Genomic DNA, 22,825 nt, shown 5'->3' with positions numbered 1-22,825 from the left:
CAACTTTGATGAAGCCCAAAGAACTAGAGAAAGGTTCTCTGCTTTCCATCAAGCTGGAGTTGAATTTGAAGGCATCTCTCTGTCTGGGGGAGCTCTGGGGAATGGCATCGCTTCTCAAGGCAACAACTTAACAACAACTCAACACCACATGAAAACTCACTACGTTCTGGGGGTTTTATTTTAGTTTTGTCTCTGCGATAATGAGTGCAACCTCACCAGGCAAGTATTTCAACAAAGTGGTCCTTAAAGTTGAACTACCGATTTTTAATTGGCTGTGTTACTATAAATTAAAATGAAGCTAAATTTCAGCCTTTGTTACTAGCTTCCATCTGGACCATACCACATCCCTAGTATTCCATCACTGTAAAACCTGAACTGTTGTCATGCGTACAGCTTAGGTAACTTGCACGTGTGGAAGACCTCACATGGAGAGCTTCAAATTCTTATACTGTCAGCTCCAAAATCACCCCTCTGGAAAACCTGAGAACTCCACTCCGGTTATGGTAATCCCTAGGCTGGTGTCCAGGAAAAGGCATGGCTGCACACCGCAAAGCAAAGCTTAGGACCTGTTCTGCACCGAAGGACGCTGTTACCTTGGTGGGAAAGAGACTCCTGTTGGCCGCATATATTCAAAGGCTTTGCTCTACATGACGCATCTTATTTCACACTGTTTCTTTCTATGCTATCATTCAGGCAGGGATCTGCAACAGCCAAGCTTGTTGGAAAAGGGCTTCTAAAAGGAACAGAGCCCAGGATAAAAGGAATCAGGTTAGCATATGTAATCACAGAAGCAACATGTGTTGTGTTTTTAAGGCTGCAGTGTTTCCAGGATAACGGCAGGAAGAGGTAATTTTAAGCCTCCATGCAGTAACACCCTAGATTTCTGCTTTTTGTACTCCAAACAACATGGAAAAGTTCCGTCTGCTCACGCTTGCTGAATCTTGCTTGCTTGCATTACTGGAGACAAAATGAACTACCTACTCACATGGGGTTACATTTTCGGTCGTTTCAGTGCCACAAGTTGCATGCTGGTTGCACACATCTCTGTCAGCTCTACCAGAGATGAGGCTTCATTTAAAGAGACTAAAAGGTTTTTACAATGAACGCCCCGTGAGCCAGCGCATCGCTCTTCCTGCAGCTCTTCTGCAGACAGAACTGCCTTTGAAGTCAATGGGAGTTCTGCCTGAATAAGGACTTCAGGATTTGGGCCCCAGGATATAAACGCTGTGATCAGTCTTTTGAGCATAATGAATAACATTTTCTTGGCTTTCAGAACTGTGCTAAGCCAAATAGTAGCCCCAGGGATTCAAAATGGGTTAAACAGGAGAATCTGCTTTGTTTCAACCTACATCTTTATTTAGCTTTTAAATCAGCATCGTCCCCATGCCTAGTACTGACCTGCCCCCCCAAAACAACCCTCCAACAATAAGACCAGATGTTTCAATAGTTTTACAATCAGACTTATCACGGAGTGAGACACTGTGAAGCAGAGCTGGGTTCCGTGGAAAACAAACAGCCTTGCTGCAGACCAACCTGCTTAGAAGCTGCGACCTGAAGGTACGGTCTGGAACGAGAGACTTGAAGGCTGAGAACTTTATTAATTATGTGACAGGGAGGTCTGTAGGCACTGATTTTTATCAGAACATCATAGTACCAGACACTGTGCAAACATCAGAGCCAGGAATACAAAACGTCCGACAGGCAAGACAGATACTCTCCGTCTCCTATTCCTTGTAATTACTTTGACTTTATAGGTGGAAAGTTCAGCTAGGGAGAGATTATACGACTTTCTCAATACCTCTCACAAAGTCTAGAATGAAACCTGCCTGCCAACCTGGTGCCTTGCTGTCGAGACTACGCTCCCCCTTTTCAACAACGGTAACAGCAGATGACAGGATTTAAAGAAATCATAGCTCCTCGTCCCCATCCCAGCCCCGGCTGAACTCCAGCATCCTCAGCCACTTCCCCCTGAAACCGAAGGCCTGGGATCCTCCCGATATCTGTGATGAGTTTTTCCAGGGCTGATTTCAGTGGTGGCAAGTCTAGATCAGGTGATAAACGCCACCCTGTCATGGGCAGCAACATGGGGCAGAGCAAAACTCTCTGGCATTTTCAACCCTCGCAGGCCAGCGCGCAACTGGCTTAATGAAATGAGGTGTAAGAGAACCAGGAGAAAAGACAGAGTCAAACAAGACAAAGGAGGGAAAACATTGCAAGTTCTTCTTGCCTGAACAGAGGTAAGAGCCTTAACATTTTGCAGACTCTTACCTCTGGGAAACGTGGGTGGAGGTGCACTGGTGGACAGCCCAGTCCCCTTCCCGCAGTGCCCATAGCCTTTTGGTGGCCGCAGCAACTCCTGTTTCTGCCCAGTCCATAGGGAGTGTGAACGGACTGTAAATACCACGGTGGCACGCGCGGCAACGGGGAAGTGTTGAAGCCTTCAGGTGCGAATGTATACGAGACTGTCACTACCAGGCAGAAAAGTGTTCTGGAGAAGCAACCCCAAAGCTGATGAGGAAAACATAAAAAGCGATATGGTACCTTGAATACAAGCAGCAGGGCTGCCAAACACAAAGTCAGCAGCTGGAAGAACTTCTCCACAGTATCGATAGCGCTGAGGAGAAGGTCTCCACCACATACCAGATATGCCGTGGCACAGCTGAACCTACTGAAAGTTTTAAACAAGTGAAGTCTTGTCCAGCCTACAACGCGCAGCAGTGATGTAAACAGCCTGCTGATTCAGTTGTATTTGTAGATGGTTTCCAGGGTTTGCTTCTTTGATTTCTTCTCTTTCTTTTCTGTTTTCTTTTTTACGTCTGGGTAATGAGTTCCCTTCCCTCTCCCTCCTTCAGCTAGGTCAAAACCCCTCTGACTTCCCCAGTTTCTTCAAAGCCTTGGCTCTGCTTCCCTGTGTGGATGTAGTCCAGGTGCCAGGCTGGTTCCTCCCTAGAGGCTCCCTGGTGCGATGATCTGCTCCCTTATCTGGGTTCCTGATCTTGAGGGTAGAGGCAAAACAGCCAGCAAGGAGAGGCATGTAGCAAGAGACAGCTCAGGACCACTCAGCAGTTTGATCTGTCCACCTGAGTGAAGAGGATAATGTATTTTTCCATTCCAATTTAGAAGCTAAAAGGGTTTTTTTTAGTTATGGCAAAATGGTTCCCTAAACCCCCTCTCCTCCCTCTTCCCCTGGGGTGCAGGACCCCGCTCACCCGCAGGGAGCACAGTGACGCAGGGCACTCAGAGAGCCCATCCCAGGGAGCATCACAGAGGTCCCTTGTGCAGCCCCCCAGCACCACAGGGAGACAGGTGGGCACGGCACGGGCTGGCAAGACGTGCCAGACAAGGGCACCGGAGCAGCGTGTAGGGCACCAGAGCAGTGTGTAGGGCACCGCTCAGCTGCTGCCGGGGCAGCTGCCCCACAAGATGCTCGGAGCACCGCTGCACGAGCCCAGCTGGCAGGGAGCACGCAGCTTTCTGCATCCTACAGGGGCTGAGATTTGTTCGGGACACTCCCTTCACCCCCCGTTTGGAAACTCGCTAGGCAATGGAATTTGTGAGGACTTGCTTTTATCTGTTCTGTTCCCACAAATCTTTCTTGGGGACAGGTATAAAGAAGATAGGGCTGGAGGTGTTGCTGTGTGATAAATTCAGGCACAACCCCATTTTCACTTGCCCAAATACCCTTGCATTTGAGGACTGTGGGATAAAAAATAGTATCTGTATCATCAAAGGATACATGTTAAGATCCTATCTGCACTATGCATCGTAACTGTGGTACCTGGGTGTCCTGATTGATACGGCAGCAGCTGAGGTGGCCTCTGGGGTAGCACCACTAGGAACAAATTGTGCTCTCTCTGGAGCACTGCAAACTCTGGAATGATTTCCTGGTATCAGCATCTTCCTGCTGACATCCAAGATGAGGCTGACAGTGGCTCCAAGACTGCAGAATATGAATGAAACTTGTATTCACGCCAGCTGTGTCAGAATCCAGTAAAACATACTGTCTATCCAATGGAAGAAGGATTATTATTTCTAGGGAAAATAATTCCAGCTTCCAAAGAGAGACTAAAGAAGGCTAATAAAAAATATATTTTCTTAATTGGCCTTTGCTGCTCTTGCTTTAATCTTCAAAAACCTGTATCATCATGCATTATAACACTAATGATTACCGTTTTTTTCATTCTTACTGACAAAGAGATGAAATACACAGTAAATGTGTTAACGAGAGTGCACTGCAGGGTCTTAGGACCAATGCAACAGTGGGTCCCAGGTGGAAACCTAGCTTAGAACTAGGCAAATGTTGTTTACCTGCATTAACATTTTGTTGCCTTACCATTTAAGAAAGTATCAGTGACAGACAGCTCGGGTTAGAGGAGAAAGAGAATTTTTTAAAAGGTCTCTCCCGGATTGCTTTTGCTTCCATCACCACGTTTAGATTCGTGCTAATCTCTTCTTTGCGAGACAGCTCCCTTGAGGCTCGGTATGAAAACAGCTCCTCCGAGCTTCCAGCTCCAGTGAAAGAAATGAGGAGAGCAAAAGACGTGACATGAGGAGCCTTGGGCTCTGTTCTCAGCTCTGCCACTAGAAGGGCATGACAGGGGGTAAGGCAATCAATGCCTCTGTGTGTCACTTACCCAGATTTCATCAGCCGATGAAGTCTGTTGATGACACAGAGCTGGGATACAGAGTTAAGACAGAGGAGTGGCAGGACACTGCACAGGAGGAAAACAAACTTGACAGGGAGTAGAAAAACAGAAATGGGGTGGAAGGTGTGGAGCGCGAATTGCAAGATGGTGCCTTTGAGGACCAGACCACAGAATCTTCTCCTACCTGCTGAGACCTCATCAGCTGAGGGCAACCACTGGTCACTTGTTAGAAGATGATGTACAAGGTAAGAACCCAAGGGAAAGAACATGAACTCAAAGGACAACAGTACAGTAACAGACAAGAAAATGTTTAAGCTAGAAATGAGAAGAGCAATCAGGTCTGTGGTGGACTTCTAGCACAGGTGGTTGAGACACATATTCCACACTAACATATTTAAAAAAAATGGTGCTTCATCAGTTTACAAAACCCAAATTCTACTCCTATGATCCTAAGTTTTGAACCGTTTACGCTCCCAACTTTCAAACTGGTTATGAAAGGGGACTGTTTATTGCCTACAGAAACAGAAATGTTCTCAAGGATTACTTTGGTTGCAAATTTGACTACAACAATGGTTTGAGTGTTACCTGCATGTTTAAAATGGGAGCAAAATACATTGTCCCAGTGGAGGAGTAACACAAAATGGAACAAACTGGGCCAGTTTAATTGCCTATGATAAACAAAACACAAGTGTTTTACAAAAACTAGAAATTGTAGAAAGTTTATTTGATCTATTATATTATTTCAAAAGGAGTAACCTACCTGGTGCCTTATTAGTTGAACACAACGAGGGATTACATTTAAATATAAAAGCTTTATCTTAGTAGAATGCCTTTGTGATTTTGGTCATCTTAAAATACTCACCTGCTTATGACCCGCTTTCACAGTTTTCACTTTCCATTAGTTTTTTCAGATGCAATTGTAAAGTCATTTCTTGACTCCATTAACATCATTTTTCCTGTTATTTTCAAACCAAATTCCATGATTTCTTTCCCAGACCTTACACAGTATTTCTGTCAAGAGCTCTTTTTTCAGGTGTGAATATATTTCAACATGTATACAGAACGCAAGGAAATATAGCTACACAGATTTTATTTTAATTATAAGCACAAAGTCACAACCTGAGCTTTGTTATACTTTAAAATACATATTCCAACTAACTGCCAAGCTACACTGCCATTACCAAAAGGCATCTCCAACGCTGAAGGGGAAGATTTTAAGTTTCATCTACTGTCAACACTGAAATGTAGTCTCTGTAGCGAACAGTATTTGTTTCTGGATCTAGAGCCGTGGAGAGCATGTCCTCCATTTCTTCCTGAGTGAAGGGCTCACCTGAAAGACAGCAGAGAATAACGCTTTGTCTCAGTAAGTATTCTTTTCAGGGCTGGCAGATTACACCTCTGTTCCCTCACAAGGATCTCCTTTTGGTCCTCACACAGAGGAGAAAAGGAGAAATACTAAGGATCCAATTCCTTCACTCTTGCCAGTGTAAGCCCTGCCACACCAAGCGAGCTGGATCTTCTGATCACCTTCTGGTCCACAGACTCCAAAACAGCCTGTTCCTCTCTGCCACAGGGATTTCGAAACAACCATTTTTGTCAGAATGAATTCTTCTAATGTGTACGTTAGAATTATTATCTCTCATTTGGCTATCCCTGCACTCATATTTACATCATGAAAGGCTTCTGGTTTTTCTCTTTTAGGAGCTTCAAAGCTGCTGATGGCCTATTTCATCCGTCTTTGAGAACACGGTTCCCATCTGAGGGTAGGTCTTGCGCAAAGCCTGCACATTATTTTGTACTTCAGGCAGGCAGGCATGAGTCAGCCGTGCAGGAAAAGCAGGCTCATCAAGGGATACTGAGGATTACATGATATACAACTTAAATCTGCTCTTGGAATCTCTTTGTTTGCATGCAGCACTAGAATTAAGATCAAGATAATGTAGGAACAAATAAGCACTGAAACTACTTGAAACATCTGGAAATCTAAAATACAGTTTTCAGGAGGACAGAAAAAAAGAGTCACATCCTTACAAAGCACAGAGATGTGCACAGAATCATAAAACACCGCACAAGATTGAATTATGACTCTTAATAATAATAATCTCTATCTCATAAAGTCTGCAAGCAAGCAGATAAATGTTCTTTCCCTGCATTATTCACCAGTGAAATGATGTAGTCTGCAGCCAGTCATCACAGCAACGGTATTTTTTGAAGAGAATGTATCTACTCCCGCAAGTTTTGGCATGCAGAATGAGGACCTCAAGCTGCCATGTACACATGTAATGTTTATTTACTTAAATACTGATATTACAAAAGTCATGTTACCTTCTTCAGTCAAATATTTGACCAGCTTCTCCTTAGTAATATATCCACATTTATTCTCATCCAAAGCCTTTAAAGAAAAAGAATAAAACTTGTGGGTTTAACCATCCTGAATCAAGAATCAGCAACTTCTTTCCAGCAATTCAGTACTTGAATATTTAGTTACAGACCTCAAACGCATGTAGAAGAACATCTTCTGGAATAGGCCGGTAGCTGAAACCATTAAATCAGAAAGTTAAGTCACTGTTTGTCAGGCTGCTGTACTACTCTGAAAAAATAAAATATGAGCACCAAATGAAAGGAAAAACATATTTTCTATGAGAATTTACCAAGTTTGTCTATCAAACATTTAACTCCACCTTGACTTTTTGGAACTGTCAATATCGTTACCTCTTATGTCTTTTATTGTACTCCTGTTTAATTTTCCTTGTGCTAAAGAGCCAGATGAATGGCTTCTGCATGTCTGAGCTGGCTGAGTGGGTCAGCAGGAATCGGTAATAGCTGAATCATTCCACGTAAGACAATGCACTGAAAAGAAGGTGGCCAAAAAAAAAACCAACAAAGTTCTGTCCAGATATGCCAGACAACAGCCAACAGATCACCTAGTGGGACTCTGACAGCCTAATGATCTGATGATGAGCGAAGGAGGCTGGTAGCTACCAAAGAAAAGGTTTGTCACTAACAATTTCAGAGAGATGGCAGAACCGAGCACGTGTGTGCGTGCATGTGTGCCTGACTTCAGAGCTGGAAAGGAAGCCCTGTGCAGCAATGGAAACCTTCCATATCCCAGCAGACTCTCACCAACCCCCGAAAATACTAAAGAGAAGACACTGAAGGCAAGGAGATTCTAGCTGCTTGATTGTTTCGTCCAGACCCGCCTCGCTCTTTTATTATCTAAAAATCAAATGTGCTAAGAAGAGGCCTTGTTTTTATGATCTAAATCTCATGTGCCCTTGGACAAGTGAACTATGGACATAGTGCCCAAAAGATAAAGTGGGTCTTGACAAGCCTGCAGTAGCCTGGGGAAAGTGTGTGAGGTTTTTATGTGTGTGTGTGTGTGTGTGTGTGTGTGTTTGTGTGGAGGGGGTGTGGAGGAGGAGCAGAGAGCCCAGAGCAGCCAGGGATCATTTTGTGATCATCAGTGTGGAGCCAGAAATGTGCCAAGAAGGCCAGAGAAGGTGAAGGCGCAGGAACCTGAGAATGCAGCACACTTGCACCGGCACAGCAGAACCCCAACACCGATGGCTGGTTCGTGTCCAGCCAGGGGCACAAAGGCTCTCGAACACAGCCCCACGTTGGACCCCGCGGCCTCTGGGCGCTGCCAGACAGTTTTGGGAAATCCTATAGCTATTTCATGTACCGAACACCTTCCCACCCTCTGTGCACAAAACAACTTCTCAGTATTGGACAAGAATGAGCCTCCCAAAACCCTTGGCTACCATCTTTAAAACAAAAGACAAATTCCTTATAATTAATCTTGCTTTTAGTGCAAAATACCAAAATAGCACAGGTTGCTGTGTACATGCAAACATTTCTATGTACCTTTTAATATGAACAGCAAAAATAAACAGTGTTTTTGTTCTAGGCTTCTATTAGATCAGGAGGCATTTAGGGTGCTAGTTGTATACATTCAACTGTACCTGGCAGCCACTTTGAGACATGAATATGAAGCTGATTTATACAACTTATTAAAAACACACTGTAACAGACTGTGGTTCTCAGTAACCGTAACTCATATGTTCAGAGAAAGTAATGGTTATGACCTTAATTTGCATATAAAATATTTTAGAGATGCACAAAACATGTTGAATAGCAAGTTAATTCTGATTCGTATTAAAAATAAAAAAGCTACACATTATCATAATTCATGATTATAAGCTAGTATTATTTATATCATCTGTACAACATAATTCTGTGTAGGTGAAGTAATTTCAAAACAAAATCTATCAAACTAATGTAATCTGAGTTTAAATAACAAAAAAAAAAACCTGTACTCCTTCCAGTTACATAAAATGGCTGTAGATGTATTTATTCTGAATCCACCCTGTCAATCTGGAATAAACTACAGACGCAGAAAAATCCACTTTCCATTACCTTCTGTCGAGTAGTACTTTTGTCATCACTGGAAGAAATTTTTCCAGATGAATGTATCCGGTTGGTTCTTCTTCTTCTACCTAAAAATAAAACTTAAGTATGGCAGGTTATATGACTCATTAGCAAACTAATATGAAAACCAGAAAACTGGGGTGGTTCCTGCATTAACATTACAGAGTTAGACTTTGAATATTTCTATCAGGCTTTTAGTATCACATGGCACCATAACATCTGTGTGAAATGATTGTGATTGAATAGGAAGAAAATGAAGGAAGAAATAATATCCCAGGCAAAATACAGACCTGCTATTATAGACACTTTCAACAAGCTAATGTTGCCCTCTTGTGCTTGGAAACCATTCACGCAAGGGAACGGGACGACTGGTAACTGATCTTATCTCCCACAGCCACTCAGCAGAGGTTTAAACATTCAGACTGCGTTCATACTAGTAAAGTCTAGCAGGACCTGGCACATTCCCAGGCAGCGTGATGTGACCACCCATAACAGCAAACCATTAGCACGTTCCCTGACATGATTTTGGCCTGTGTCACCTAACACTGCCCCCAGCAGTCACCAGGCCTGGCTAGGACCTTGGGGACTTTTCCCCAGCAGGCTGCTTTGGGCGGCCACTCCACATAAAACATTCGCCAGGGTAGACATGAGCTGCTGTGTGCCAGCTGGCTTCGACACCCAGGGATGTTTCTGGGCATATTTAATGTGCTAGTTTGGACACAGCCCCAGCCTAGTACACCTCAAGGATGGAATTTGTTGCCTCCACATGTTTCATAGCCAGAGAGCATTGTCAGGGGAAAGACCAGCGAGGCAGGCAGACTGAGTCAGGGCAGTCTGAAACAGTCATAGGACAGCTCATAAAACGCTACACAAAGAAAAGCTTCCCTTTGCCTCCCAAATAAACTAACACGATTAGTCCCAAAACATCGGGGACTTCTAGCAGCATTCCCACTGTATTCCTGTACTTCCACAAGAGATGAGCAACATGGTAAAAACTGCTGCCTATCATCAGGGTGCGTTCCCCTGTGAAAATTTCAAGTTTTACTCCCAAGGAGCCCTCTTGATGGAGCTAGCCTGTGCCTGTCTGCATTGAAACTGGATGCATGCCTTGTGGTCTCATGTGGCAGCAGTGACACCTTGCTAGGCTCTCCAAGACACAGCTCAGACTGAAAGAACAATCAGGCACCGATTTGAAACCTCCTAACTAAGCCAGGAAAAGACGAAGTAAGAAATCCTCCTGGGAGCTGGGTCAGAGCTGGGGTGAGGCCTGATACATCCAGTTGCTTAACCGGAGAGCTGCTGCCTGCTCTTTTCCAGTACTCTTGAAGGGGTTTGGTTGCTAGAAGAAGGAAGAAGGCACCACCTCCTGCTGCTTCAGTGTGGAAATTGGCTTGAAAAGGCACTTTTCCCCTTCTGTTTGGTGAGCCTAGCAGAAGGGATATTTAGCAAGGAAATGAAGCCGTTGCATGCTTCACGCTAAATCAAATAGTACCTTTTACCATTATGGAATCATTTGGTTTACTGCTTGATTGATTGAAAAGACATAAAAAAATACCTGGCAAAACTGAACTTTTTTCCAGTGACATTAACAGCCAATATACTGAACTATTCCATGCATCGCAAATATTGAGGTGTGTAGGTACACAGGACGTTTTAGGGAACATCTGTGCTTCAACTAGTTTTAGGTCAGAAGTCCATGGAGACAGAAAAAGAAATATGGCAGCTATTTATCTGAAGGAGAGAGATGTGTCTTATATTAAGCAGAACAACCAAAATCAAGGACCCAGAACACCCATGAAGGTGGCAAGTTATATAAACAATGTTTAAGAGCACAAAACCATTAGATCTGCTCATCCAAACAGTTGAAGGCCATCCCACTTTTCACACCAGAAGAACTCATCAGCAATGACCACTCCAGAGCTCAACATAACAAATACCTATGAAAGTATCAGCCCTCACTGACAAATCTCACGCAGATTTGCCTCTTTCTGTTGGTGTGCTGTTTGTATTTCGCCTTCAGAAAGCAGTCTGCAGAAGAAACGTGTCCTTCCTGACAACGGACCTAGCCCTGGGAGGTGATGAGCAACTTCAGCTTCCTCTGAGCTGGAAAGAACAGCTTCCATTTCAGTGGCTCTACAGGCCCAGCAATATCTTGAACTGTTACAATTAGTCCTATTTCTAACATTGGATAGATATGTGAATTATTTGAAGATATTAACCTTGCTTAAATCAGTAAGTATTTGGATTTGCAGGTGTACGTATCCTCTTACCCTTCCTCATGCTTACTCCTGTTCAACACCTCATTTCCTATCGATATTTTCCTTATTCTGTAATTTCCCCTCTTTTCACAGTGACTGTGACAATAACAGTATTTGCTTGTTCAGACTCCCTGAGTTTTGCTCAGTTTCTTTCCTTTGGGTAGATCCACAGCTCACATAACCACTGTGTTGTAGCACCCGTTATGTTTCGTATCTCTGCTCTCACAGCCATACTATTATTGCCCACGTAACATTTGGGGACTTGAGTCACAGAGAAATAAAACCATTGTCCAGAGTTATCCAGGAGATCTGTGGCAGAGCAGTGCACCGAACCTGGGATTTCAAACTGTAAGCGTTGTAGTAACCCTCAGATTAGTTTTCACCTTCTCTAGGCTTATCATTTAATCTTAATTTTTTAAGTAGGCCTAAAGATATGATAGTAAGTACAGCATTTAGCATAAGGCAATATAGGAAACAATATCTGATAATTTTTAGAGACAAAATAATCATATGAATGCTGATTTGGCAATACAAATAACTTGAGGGCAACATATGCTAGTTTAGCTACAATAAGCCTAATAGCAAGATGGGATGACTGAGAGACACAAGTATGAGAAACAGAAATTAATCACAGCTTACAAAGGGCAAAAATACTAAAGAAATAGCTTGGCTACAAACCGGCCAACAGAGACAATTTTTACTTTATCTAGATTAAGATAAAATGGTATTACCATAGTCACTGATAATAGTATCTTACATAAATTAAGATACATTTAGTACTTTAATTTAATACCCTTATAATTAACAATTGCATGCATGTTATACTGTCGTATCTCAAGAATCTTCTGCCTCATAGCTGCATTGCATTGTACTTTGTTATGTATGCTGAAAATGGGGGGGCGGGGGGAATAGAAACTCCAATCTCTTTGGGTGGGGGAGGCAGGCCATGAACACTCCTGGTTCCCCTGCACTGGGGCGAGGGGATGACCAAAGCATCCCCTTTCTTTTCTCAATTCTATATCTTGAGTCAATTGCACTGTCCATTTGCTGCAAACAAAAATCTCTGTGGGCCAGGATAAATATCATCTGTATTAAGCACCTTAAATTCTCTTTCCATTTTGTCTTGTTTGTCAGTAGGAGCTGGGACAATCTGGTACTGAGAGTACAGAACCAGAGCAGACAGATTGCAGTATCGTGTTAAAAGATCTCTCTCCTCTGATGGTTCTCTGAACTTCCTCAGCTGAAGCAGCTGCGTCATTTTCACAAGACAGCACAAGATTTCTCACACTAAATTTTGATCTACAAGAGACCAGACAAGCCTATTGAGTAGAGACTACTACTGCAACCATCCAGATGTTTGTTGGGGACAAGGAGAAAAGACTAAGCGAGATCAATTCCCAGTATCCTGACCTATACATGAAAAAGAAAAATCCTTCCTCCACCTCTCAGCCCCAGTATCTTCCATTCCTTAAGGCAGCATATCAGTTTGCAAAAAGAATGCGAAGTCTTTTTCCTACTTCTTTGCCCAATCTATTAACCATACCCTGCCAAGGCACCAACACACCATCCTTTCTATTACAAGCATGAGGTAAGGAGACAAAGACAGCGCAGGAAAAAATGGTGGAGAAATGTAAGCCAAGTTCCTTACCCCTGTATATAACCAGAAGAATAACTTGCAAGTTTTATGTCTGAATTCTGACTTACAGGCTTACGTAATCAAGTAAAAAAAGATTACTGGCCTATAACTGAGAAATTTCAAGGCTGGGAGAAACCTCAAGACTGGGAGAAACATCATGAAGGACAGAGAGAGGTCTGGCTATATGATAGCAATAACAGGGGAAAAGAAATAGCAGGTCTTTTCCTCTGTGTATTTTTGGAATTTGATGTACAATTTTAACACCTGCTCAAGAACTGATTTTTATTATTTAATCATCCAGTGTGTGTCCATGGCACGTCCAGAAAAGTGAGATGGTTAGTGTTTGAATATCCTAATCCAACTGAGGTTTAGGACATTCTTTTCAATTAGCTAAAGCCAATTTTTCCTCCATTTTCTATAAATGCCCCTCCACCTTGGCACAGTGTCACAGTGACCTCCTCTGGTAAAAGAGAGTCAAAGGCTCCTCATTTTAACCCATCCATGTCGTGACCTCATCAGCCTAAAGGCTTGCTTCAGGGCAGCCTGAGAGACTGCCTGCCTGCCTGAATCACTTCCATGCCACTTCCAGCCTCTGGGAGAAAAGTTTAGGTTTCCCATACAGCGAGGCAGAAAGGCCAAACTTGTGCAAGTTTAAGATTGAAAAAAAAAAAAAAAACAAACAAAAGATCTACACATTTACCGTTGCAAGCAGTTCATGTAGCTCTGCCTCAGTTGGGAAGCAACCCAGTGACCTGACAATTGAACCAATCTCTCTGAAAGAAAGAAAGAAAGAAAGAACATCTTTGTCAGTAAACCTGCAATACAAAAATGTCTGTGGAGGATCCAGATACCAATTCAGAGCTTGTGTATAGAAGTGTGCATGTGCAAGCACACAAGCAGGCCTAAGCACATAGATGTGGACTTCTGAGACGATGTCTCAGTAAGCAATGTCTGTTTTTACAGACATGAAATATTCTGGAGCTGTTTGGAAGAGCATAATTGTTCTTGTGGCTTCCCAAAAAACCCTCTTCTATACCATTGTGTTGCAGTGCACTGCGTGCGGGTTACTTTTCAACTGCTGTCCTCTAACGGTTAAGCTTAATTTCAGTAAAGTCTACAAGTATATAGATAATAAAACACTTGGAAATCTGCTGAGATAAAAGGTAACAAATAAAACATATGTTTGCATTAAATGCTATAAAGATACAAATTCTAACTGCAGTAAAGAACAATTACAAAAGGTCAGGAAGGAGGCAGCCCTGTTATGCCCCTGCTGTGCTCTGAAAGAGTCCAACAGACCAATACAGTGGCTTTTCATCACCCTGTTTATGCTGCAAATTATATTCATAGCTTGCATTTACCTCTGAACCTGGCCCAGTTGTTCTGAGACTCTAAATAGAATTCTGACCAAACTGGCAATGCCTCAAAAAAGTTTAAGATTAACAACATCACAAACTAGAAATAAAAGTACTGTAAAGATGTAAAAAAGAGTACTAATGAGACTTACGGTATGATTGCAAACAAAATAACAGAAGCATCAGTAATTGCTTCTGATTTTCAGTCCAATTCTATAACACAGAAATGCAAGCGCATTTGAGTTAAGTATCCACAGTGCTGGTGGTTCCCATGATTCAAACCCCTGTGGTTTCTTCATCAGTACACTTGGCAGAAAAATAGATTGCCTAATAAAAATGGTAGATACAAGAAGCAATGACCTTTGTAAAATCATCTTGAAACATCAAGGCCCCAAATGTGGCACACCAAGCACATGTAAAATTATACAGGCCAGTTCTTGGCCTCTTCAGACAGGTCCCGAAGAGCTCCCACTCGGATTGAAAACATGTGAGAAGCACTACAATAGGCAAAAGAGAGGAAAAGGCTGGCTGCACAAAAATAGTTACAAAACAAACCCCAACCCCATACAGTTGTTATGAAACAAAGCCATCTACTCAAATGACTCGGTAAAACCTTGCCCCTGTGGACGTCAGTGGAAGTTTGGCCACTGGCCTCGATGAGGTCAGACATTCAGTCATAATCCTTGTCCATGCATCCTATTTCTAGCACAGATATGCTGCACTTGATGCTTTCACTCCTGCGCTCCCTCATCTTTCCCTGCTACAAGATAGTTGTAAACATTCTCTGCCTCCCCCAGAGAAACACCCAGCACAAATCCTGCCTCCTTGCTGTCCCACACCATCGCTGCTCTGACAGGCTGCCAGTGACGGGAAGGCTGCCATCGCCCTCCTGCCTCACCTCACACTCAGCAAAACTGCGATGTGACTAAGGTAAGCCAGGCCCTAGAAGAGTTTGCAAAATCTGGCATTGCTGGCTGCTGCTCCTGGCAGCGTGGGAATGCTGCTGGAAGTGTCTGTGGTGAAAAAAGCCATGTCGCATTTGGTAATAGCATGGAGTTTAAAAGACTGGGATAGGAAATTGTACTTTCCTCCCAGCCACTTCCTCTCACTTTGCTCAGCAGCTGCAGTTTCTGCTGTGCAGTTTCTAGCACACAAAAATGATGGTTAAAATGAGTTTATGTTCATACAAGTTTTGTAACACAGATGCAACAAAATTTTGGGTCATGGTTTTCACCCTGCATATAACACTCGTGATGACAAGATTTGGAAAACCATGAAAGCTCTTGACTCAGGGTGTGTTGTAAACAGCATGAAAAAATGCCGTCTTCCTCACACCCGATTTCTTACTACCCTGTATTTGCATTAGGAGTCCTGCAACACCGACGTTGGCCTGTCAAGCCAGAGTAATCTTCCCTGATCTTCAGAGGTATCTGATATTTCAGGCAATAATATGCATACATCTACAATTCCGGTTAAGAATTGTGCTGTACTGCCACCTTCTGATACAAGATAATCAGCCATTAATAATCCCGTTATTGTGACACAGCCCTGCACTATGAACCTAGGAATAATTAGACAATAAATTGTTGTTCACTGTCAGTAACTGTACTACGATAAAAATTAATGTGAAATTGTGCATTTAGTATGTCAAATAGACTTTTGAATGTCCCCTCTCACATGTTATGACTTACTGTCTGAATGAATACATATTTTTCTAAAAAGTCCATTTGTATCATTTAATTGTTGTAGCCGTTTCTCAACTCTATATCCATCATATTACAGAGTGAGGATTGTCGCAAATTCTACAGCTATTTAGCCAGAACTGCAGATGTAAATGACAAATAAGCAACGAGTATGTCATGGTGCAGCGAGGGCTAGGGGCTCCCCAGGGCTGGGGGGGTGGGGGCAGTGGCAGGGGGTCCCCATGGCAGGGTGGCAGAGCAAAGCTGGGCAGCCAGGGCCTGTCCCACCACCCAGCCAGGAGCAGGGCACTGGGGGCACTGGGGCAGCCCCAGACCCGCGCCACCAGGCACCTTCCTGGGGATGGGCCAAGAGATTTAAGCAAGCATTCTTCCCACAGAGCCCTGCGGGGGACAGAACACAATCGTACCAAGTGTGGAGATGTACCCTGAAATTCTCCCTATCTAGTATAACCAAAAAATCATTTCACTTCTATGAAGTACCCATAATTTCTTAAATTTAGAGGCATTAGTAAGCATGCATTGCTAAAACCATCAGCTAAATATTCTGCACCTCTCTTGCCTCTGATTTATAATGCAGAAAAGTTGTTTGGAACATTTAGTTTTCAAATTTGGCCTTGTGAGGAATGTCTAACGACAAAAATTTCACCAGTTCTTGTACTGCTTTGTAGTGTATATACTCAGTAATTGATCTGTAATTAAAAGCTCTGGTCATACTCTTGTGAAAATAGCAACTGGAAATATGAAAAATTACTTCACTAAACTTTAATGATAACAGTTTATAACAACTTCAAAACCTGCTCAGTGAGACATAAAGATGTGGGGTTTGTATTTTACAACAAAATCCATACTGTTACATGTATGGATGTTTATGTTTAAATGAAGTTAAAGTAGCACTGTCAAATATTTGAACTTTAAAAATACCAGAATTAAGATTACCTAGGAAATTTTAAATGTTACTTCATTTAGCTCTGTATCTAATAGCCAGTTATGCCCTGATCAGTCTAAAAGCCCAAGTTTTTATCTTCTGCTGATCTTTTTCTTACTCCCTCATACAAGTATTTTGTTTGTATTTCCATAACATTTGCATGCTAAAGGTATAGTGCATCCAGTTCTCTCTCCTGACTCCTATGTGTGCATCCCATTCCCCCAGTTCTGGTCTTCCCATTTCAAAAAGGAGAAAGCTGAACAAGAAGGAGCACAGAAAAGAATGGCCAGAGCAATGGAACAGAATCTTCTAAGAGATTAAACACATCCAGACTCTTCAGCCTTGAACTACTGTGATGAGGGATGGATGTGACAGTTATGAAATCATTAATGGTGTCAAGAAGATTAATAGACAGCAATTGTTCACTATTTATCATAAGACCCAAAAAACCCAAAACAACAAGCACCACCCAAATCATAATGTGGCAGACGTACAAAAAAAAACCCAAGAAGAAATACTGTGTATTTGCTCAATTTGTTATATTCCTCCCCCGAGTAACTACTAGTAATTTGGATGAGGGTACTGAGCTCAAATGGCCTTCTGGTGCAAGCAAGTATGACCAATAATAATAATAATTATAATTATTATTATTATTATTATTGTTGTTGTTATTATTATTATTATTATTAAATCAAATTTTATGCAAGTTTCTTCCAAGTCTCCTAAAAACACCTTCCTGTCAGACCAACATCCACCTCCTGTATTACCCCAGAGGAAGAAGGACGTGCTGGATGCATTGCAGTTGGAGACACCTACTGAGAGCAAGTAACCCTGACACACACTGGCAGGGACACCCCTTGATGTGCTGGCACTATACTGAAAGTGAGGGGATCCATTCGGGATCCAGGACCTGTAGGGCCAAACGAGCTATCAGAGCAGAGATCTGTACCCTTAGACTCCTTGTCTAGCTGCAGTTTCCTTTTGCCTCTTCACTCCACTAGTCCCAGCATCCCTCTCTCAAGCCAGTTTCAGTCTTCAACCACCGAACAATGCAAAATGTCTATTAAACAAGCAAAGATATACTTGTCTAATCAGGGCAATACAATTACATTTTCTGGTAAAGCAGATGCAGGTTTGAGGAGTTATTTACCTCTATACCAGATCCCATAACATTTCTATGTGAAGATATTTACAAACCTGACATCCACAGTTTGATTGCATTCATGGTCAAACACCTCAAAAGCTTCTATAATCTTTTTCTCAATTTCAGCTACTGCGTCATCTGCAAAAAGAAACATAAGAAAGGAAAGATTCACTGAACTGTTGCAACTGATTTATTTCCAATTTGAGCATTGCAACAGCAGAAGCACCAAAACTGATAAAGGTGCAAACAGGAAAGGTACTGAGAAAAAAAAAAAAAAAAAAACATTCTAAATGCAAAATCAGTCATTTATATTAGTAATATGGCCTTGCTATGGCTCTGCAGCCACATCAGGTCTGGTGGTAATGGTACGTCTGAGCTGCATGATCACCTAGCTGTGCAGTGTGGACCCTGCCCAGAGTGTGCCACAGCTCCTTCTGCACCGCAAGCCTGAGCCCTTCCTGGACACCACGGTGCCAGTGGCAGGAGGAAGGCAAGTGTGGGCCCTGAGATGGGGCTGAGTCACTTCATCCAGGTTCCTGCATCCAAGGAAACCTAAGTGCTTGCATGTCTGCCAAGTTAGCCGTAACATATGAAAAGCTGAGAACCAGGAATTAAGAGATGGCTAAGGTATGTGCACAGTGAGTATGTCTCAGGGTAAATAATCTGTTGTAACAGTTTGGAAATGAAGATGATCTCAGCAAAGAGGAAGGAGTAATTTGTTGCATTTGCTTTTTATGTCTCGATATCAAAGAATGGGGAAAGAACCATCACAAGTTATCACAGTTATATCTCATCTAAAGCCAGAAATTGCATTCTTGGGGTAAGGGAAGTACCAGGAAATACATTCTGAAGAGAAAAATGTAAAGAGAGGAAGGGCTCCATCTCAGAAAAACCTCCCTGGCAAGGAAGCCAAGGTAAGTAAGAGTGAACTGGTTAGAGCATTTAATAATGTTTGACTCCAAAAGACATAATACAGGAAACAAAGTGGTATGGTGTTGACCTTTTGGTTCCCATGGCTAAATACAGCCCCAACTCTGGCTGGCAAGCTGGCTCATGGGAGGCAGCATTTTGTGAGCCAGCCCCACAGGCTCCACAGAGACACCACAGGGAAAATCGGAGCAACAGCCAGAACATTAGATTGGAATCAGGTACGTTTGCTTTCTCACTTTCACACTTCTCTTCTGTATTTTCCACATACTAATTAAAACATAGCTCTCCTCTATTAGACAATTTCTTTTCTTCTTTACGCTCACCTGGTGTTAAGCGTTGTTGAGCAGCTCTGACCAACACTAAACCACTGGACCTTGTTTCCACACACATAACAAATTCATACCTGGTTTTCTATAATCCAAATAGTTTGGGAATTCCTGGAGTTGCAGCGTGAAACCATTTTTTTCATTTGCTCTCTCACCCTCATGACAGAAACATCTGTTTTCTGGCAAAGGGTCTCAGAACTGAACACAGCTAAACGATACTTTGGCTTTGTGATCTCCCTGTCTGTACCTCAACCCACGAGCTTTTTCACTGTATTTTGTCCCCCTGTGCTGCTGAGGAGGGCAGAAAGTGGCTGGGTGGGTGGTGGCAGCTGGCTGAGGTCAATCCCCCACACCCTGTAAGCACTTCAATAAAGTAGTGGATTGACTCAGATACAAGGAAACTCTTCTCCATACAGCAGAGAGGTGCATCCCCTTATAAAGGTACAGGTGCCTGCTGCTGTGTTTGGTACTGAACTCCCCAGAGGCAGAGGATACATAAAGAGAAGTAAGAATATATTCTGTATTCCTCTCTCTGACTTTCCTCCCCTGATGGAAGCATGGGCAGGTACATGTACAATGGATTGGAGGCTGAAGAAGGAAGGCTGAGGAAGAAGAGCCCTGTTCAGTCCCCAGATACAGGACAAGCTGGATTCTTTTCATAGCTTGACAATAACGCCTACCTTTTATGTGCCTAAGCAGTAAAATACACGTTTAATTCCTTTCCAAAAAAACACAGTTAAATTCAAGTAGACCTGACTCCTTGCAGAAGAGCTCCTAAAGACTCAAACTACTACATTTGATGGGAGGGTTTTTTGGCAATTTCAAAGAGTCCTTGATTCAGTCTCCAATGTAGACTGTTGGAGTTTAGTTCTTAAGATCAGGTACTTCAAAAGTACATTATGTCTTGCAATAGAGAAATGCTGAAGAAATATTTATAGCTGTATATTCTTGGACTGATGAGTGAGCCTTCTGTAGAAATAAAAATTATCCAGGGGGAGGCAGGTAGAGATTTCCAGTACTGGAACTCTGTAGTCATCCAGCCTTTTCATGCTTTGACTTCCGTGAAAACAGTATATATTAATCTTACCTGTTTCAAGAGGCTCGTAAAAGAAAGGTCCTGAAATGAAATGAACTTGATGATTTAATCTAGGTACCAGATAATCTATATTTCTTCCAAGAACTGAGAGGAAGTTGTGATGAAGAGCCATATCCATGGAAGAAAACATAATATACTGTAGTCCTCTCAAAGACTCTCTGTGACATGAGTGAACACCTAGTAAGTTATTGCCTAAATCTCTCGTCCTCCCTCCAGGAATGAAAGCCAAAGATGTTCAACAAAGTTCAGGATGGCAACACTCGTTATCTGAAGACTTCTATGATTCATTCTAAACCTCTGTTTGGCAGAGAGAAAAAGATGGACCCCAGCTCTAATATAAGTAATGGATAAAGGTTTAAAATTATACCTTCAAGAAAGGCCTCAAGAGATCAGACATGCAGTTAACTCAGCAGATGTGATGCTCTAATGTACTGAAATCTTTCTATACAAGGAGACTGTGCTCCATGGTCAGATCAATGAAAGTTTCATGTTGCCCTGTGGAGCAATTTTTTAGCAGCTTTCAGGACAGAAATACCTTTCATTGAATAAAAGATTTCACTCACTTATTCCACTAACTAGAAAAACAATACATAATATCAAAGATAAAATTATCTGATTACTTCTAATGGCTTCAATAAATAAATATCAAAACATATCATGCCAAAAAAGATTTCAATACCTACCGCTACTTATTCCCTCAAATGCATCCTGTAGGGATGATATATTTCCATTTTGATGCTACTAAAATGCTTCAGATACTTGTCATTTTTTCCTCATTTTCTTGTTCTCATTTATTTTCTACCACATAAGCAATAAGGAGATAAAATGTCTTAAAATCCATTTCTCAGACATATTAACTGAAAAATGTATTCACTATCAGTTTTCTTTCCTGTACTATCCTTTGCTATTTCCCCAGTTTGTCTAAATGAACTAGATAAAACTCTAGATGCTGCCGGTTAAGTAAGACTGGCAGGGAGCTGGGACTCTCAAATTAATTCTGGTGGTTCTTGCAGACTGAATTATTCCTCTTCAGCTTGTCCAGACTGTTCCCCAGCACTCTGAGGTCCATTTGAAGCCAGCCCTTAAAGCAGCACTCCTGCTTCAGTTGTGACATTTCTTCTTCAAAGACCACAGCTTCAGTCTTTGTAGGGAACAGAAGCAATTAAATAGATGTGGCTCTGCCAGACTCTTGAGTAATGAGCATTTTACAAAGTGATTTCTAGTTGATACAATTTGCTAGATTCTACCATTTGTTTAATTGTATGAGCTTGCTTTCTTTTCTTCCTCGGGGCTAGTTGCTCTGATGGTTCAAAAAGCCAACCTTTGCTTTCACTGAAGAGAAATTATGTGCAGAAAAAAGAAGTATCAAAAGAACAGGTAGGCCAACATTAACCAACCACCTCAAATGCTGGGGAGCAGCTTCATCTGCTGCTCACAAGAAAAGATTTAGCCCCAATGCCACCTGATGAACCTATTTACACTGTGCAATACTCCGAAACTCTTTCTGTGCTACGTATAGAGTAAAATTAAGGGCTGATTTGTAAAAGCACCAGTGGACTTGGTTTTATTATTTAGTGTTACTGCTCAAGACACCTGAAACATTAATCTTTATAAACATTAATCTAGGTATATTTTAATAAATATAGTCAATTTCATATTTAAACTCCTCTGTGGATGTGGACACCTCATTAACTACTCCACCATCTCTTCATGGTACTGTTATGGTTACAGGCAGGTGTGAGGAAAGCCCTAGGGTCCCTGGTGAAAGGAACCCTTTCTCACACTGGGCTGCCTGGCTGAACTAGTCACTCTGAAAGGACAAGGGACAAAACTGGGTAACCCCAACTCAGTGACAGACAGTTTTAGAGTCGTTTACATATTGCTGTTCTGGTTTTATTTGAAAGTGTTGTTATCAACAGCTCTTTTGTAGATCTTCCCATCCACTAACTGGGCTTATCAGCAGGAAGTACAGCATCGTACCAGTGTCTACATACTCCAGCACCGTTTCTTCTCTTTCCCACTAGCCATTATTTCAACCAGAAAAGTAGGCAGCAACCTTGGTCCTGTCAGTTGAAGAACTGGGAATGGTATGCGAAGAAACAGGAACATTTTTAAGAGGGCAATGGACATGAGAAGGGACATGACTGTGCAGGCAGCCAGTGGAGGAAATGCGAGTCCCTCAGCCTCCTGCAGTTTCCACTCAAGTTCAGTGAATCTTCTCTTTCTGCTCACAGATCCAAACCATGGTATTTAACCACCCCTCCCACACTGCTCCAACATTCTTCCATAAGGCCCCTATGACCATCCTTTGCAAATCCTAGCTCTTCCCATCGTCTCCAAAATCACAAGTAACAGTCTCTGTATTGTCATACAATGCC

The 22,825-nt window shown here is 42.3% G+C and overlaps 1 protein-coding gene across 1 annotated transcript in view; it reads right to left on the bottom strand.

Annotated features, from left to right (window-relative positions):
- Window positions 1–5,719: 5,719 nt before the first annotated feature.
- EFCAB2 (EF-hand calcium binding domain 2) overlaps window positions 5,720–22,825 on the bottom strand; it is a 32,402-nt gene continuing 15,296 nt past the window's right edge. Inside the window, exons 2-7 of the mRNA XM_040598947.1 lie at window positions 18,149–18,233; window positions 13,669–13,741; window positions 9,063–9,142; window positions 7,139–7,181; window positions 6,972–7,038; window positions 5,720–5,976 (exon numbers count right to left, since the gene is read on the bottom strand). Coding sequence (XP_040454881.1) covers window positions 5,861–5,976; window positions 6,972–7,038; window positions 7,139–7,181; window positions 9,063–9,142; window positions 13,669–13,741; window positions 18,149–18,233 — 464 coding nt within the window. The 3' untranslated portion in view covers window positions 5,720–5,860. The remainder of the gene's footprint in view (window positions 5,977–6,971; window positions 7,039–7,138; window positions 7,182–9,062; window positions 9,143–13,668; window positions 13,742–18,148; window positions 18,234–22,825) is intronic.

Source organism: Falco naumanni, chromosome 6 (assembly GCF_017639655.2).
Source record: "Falco naumanni isolate bFalNau1 chromosome 6, bFalNau1.pat, whole genome shotgun sequence".
Classification (NCBI taxonomy): domain Eukaryota; kingdom Metazoa; phylum Chordata; class Aves; order Falconiformes; family Falconidae; genus Falco; species Falco naumanni.
This window is presented reverse-complemented; position numbering and strand designations above follow the sequence as displayed.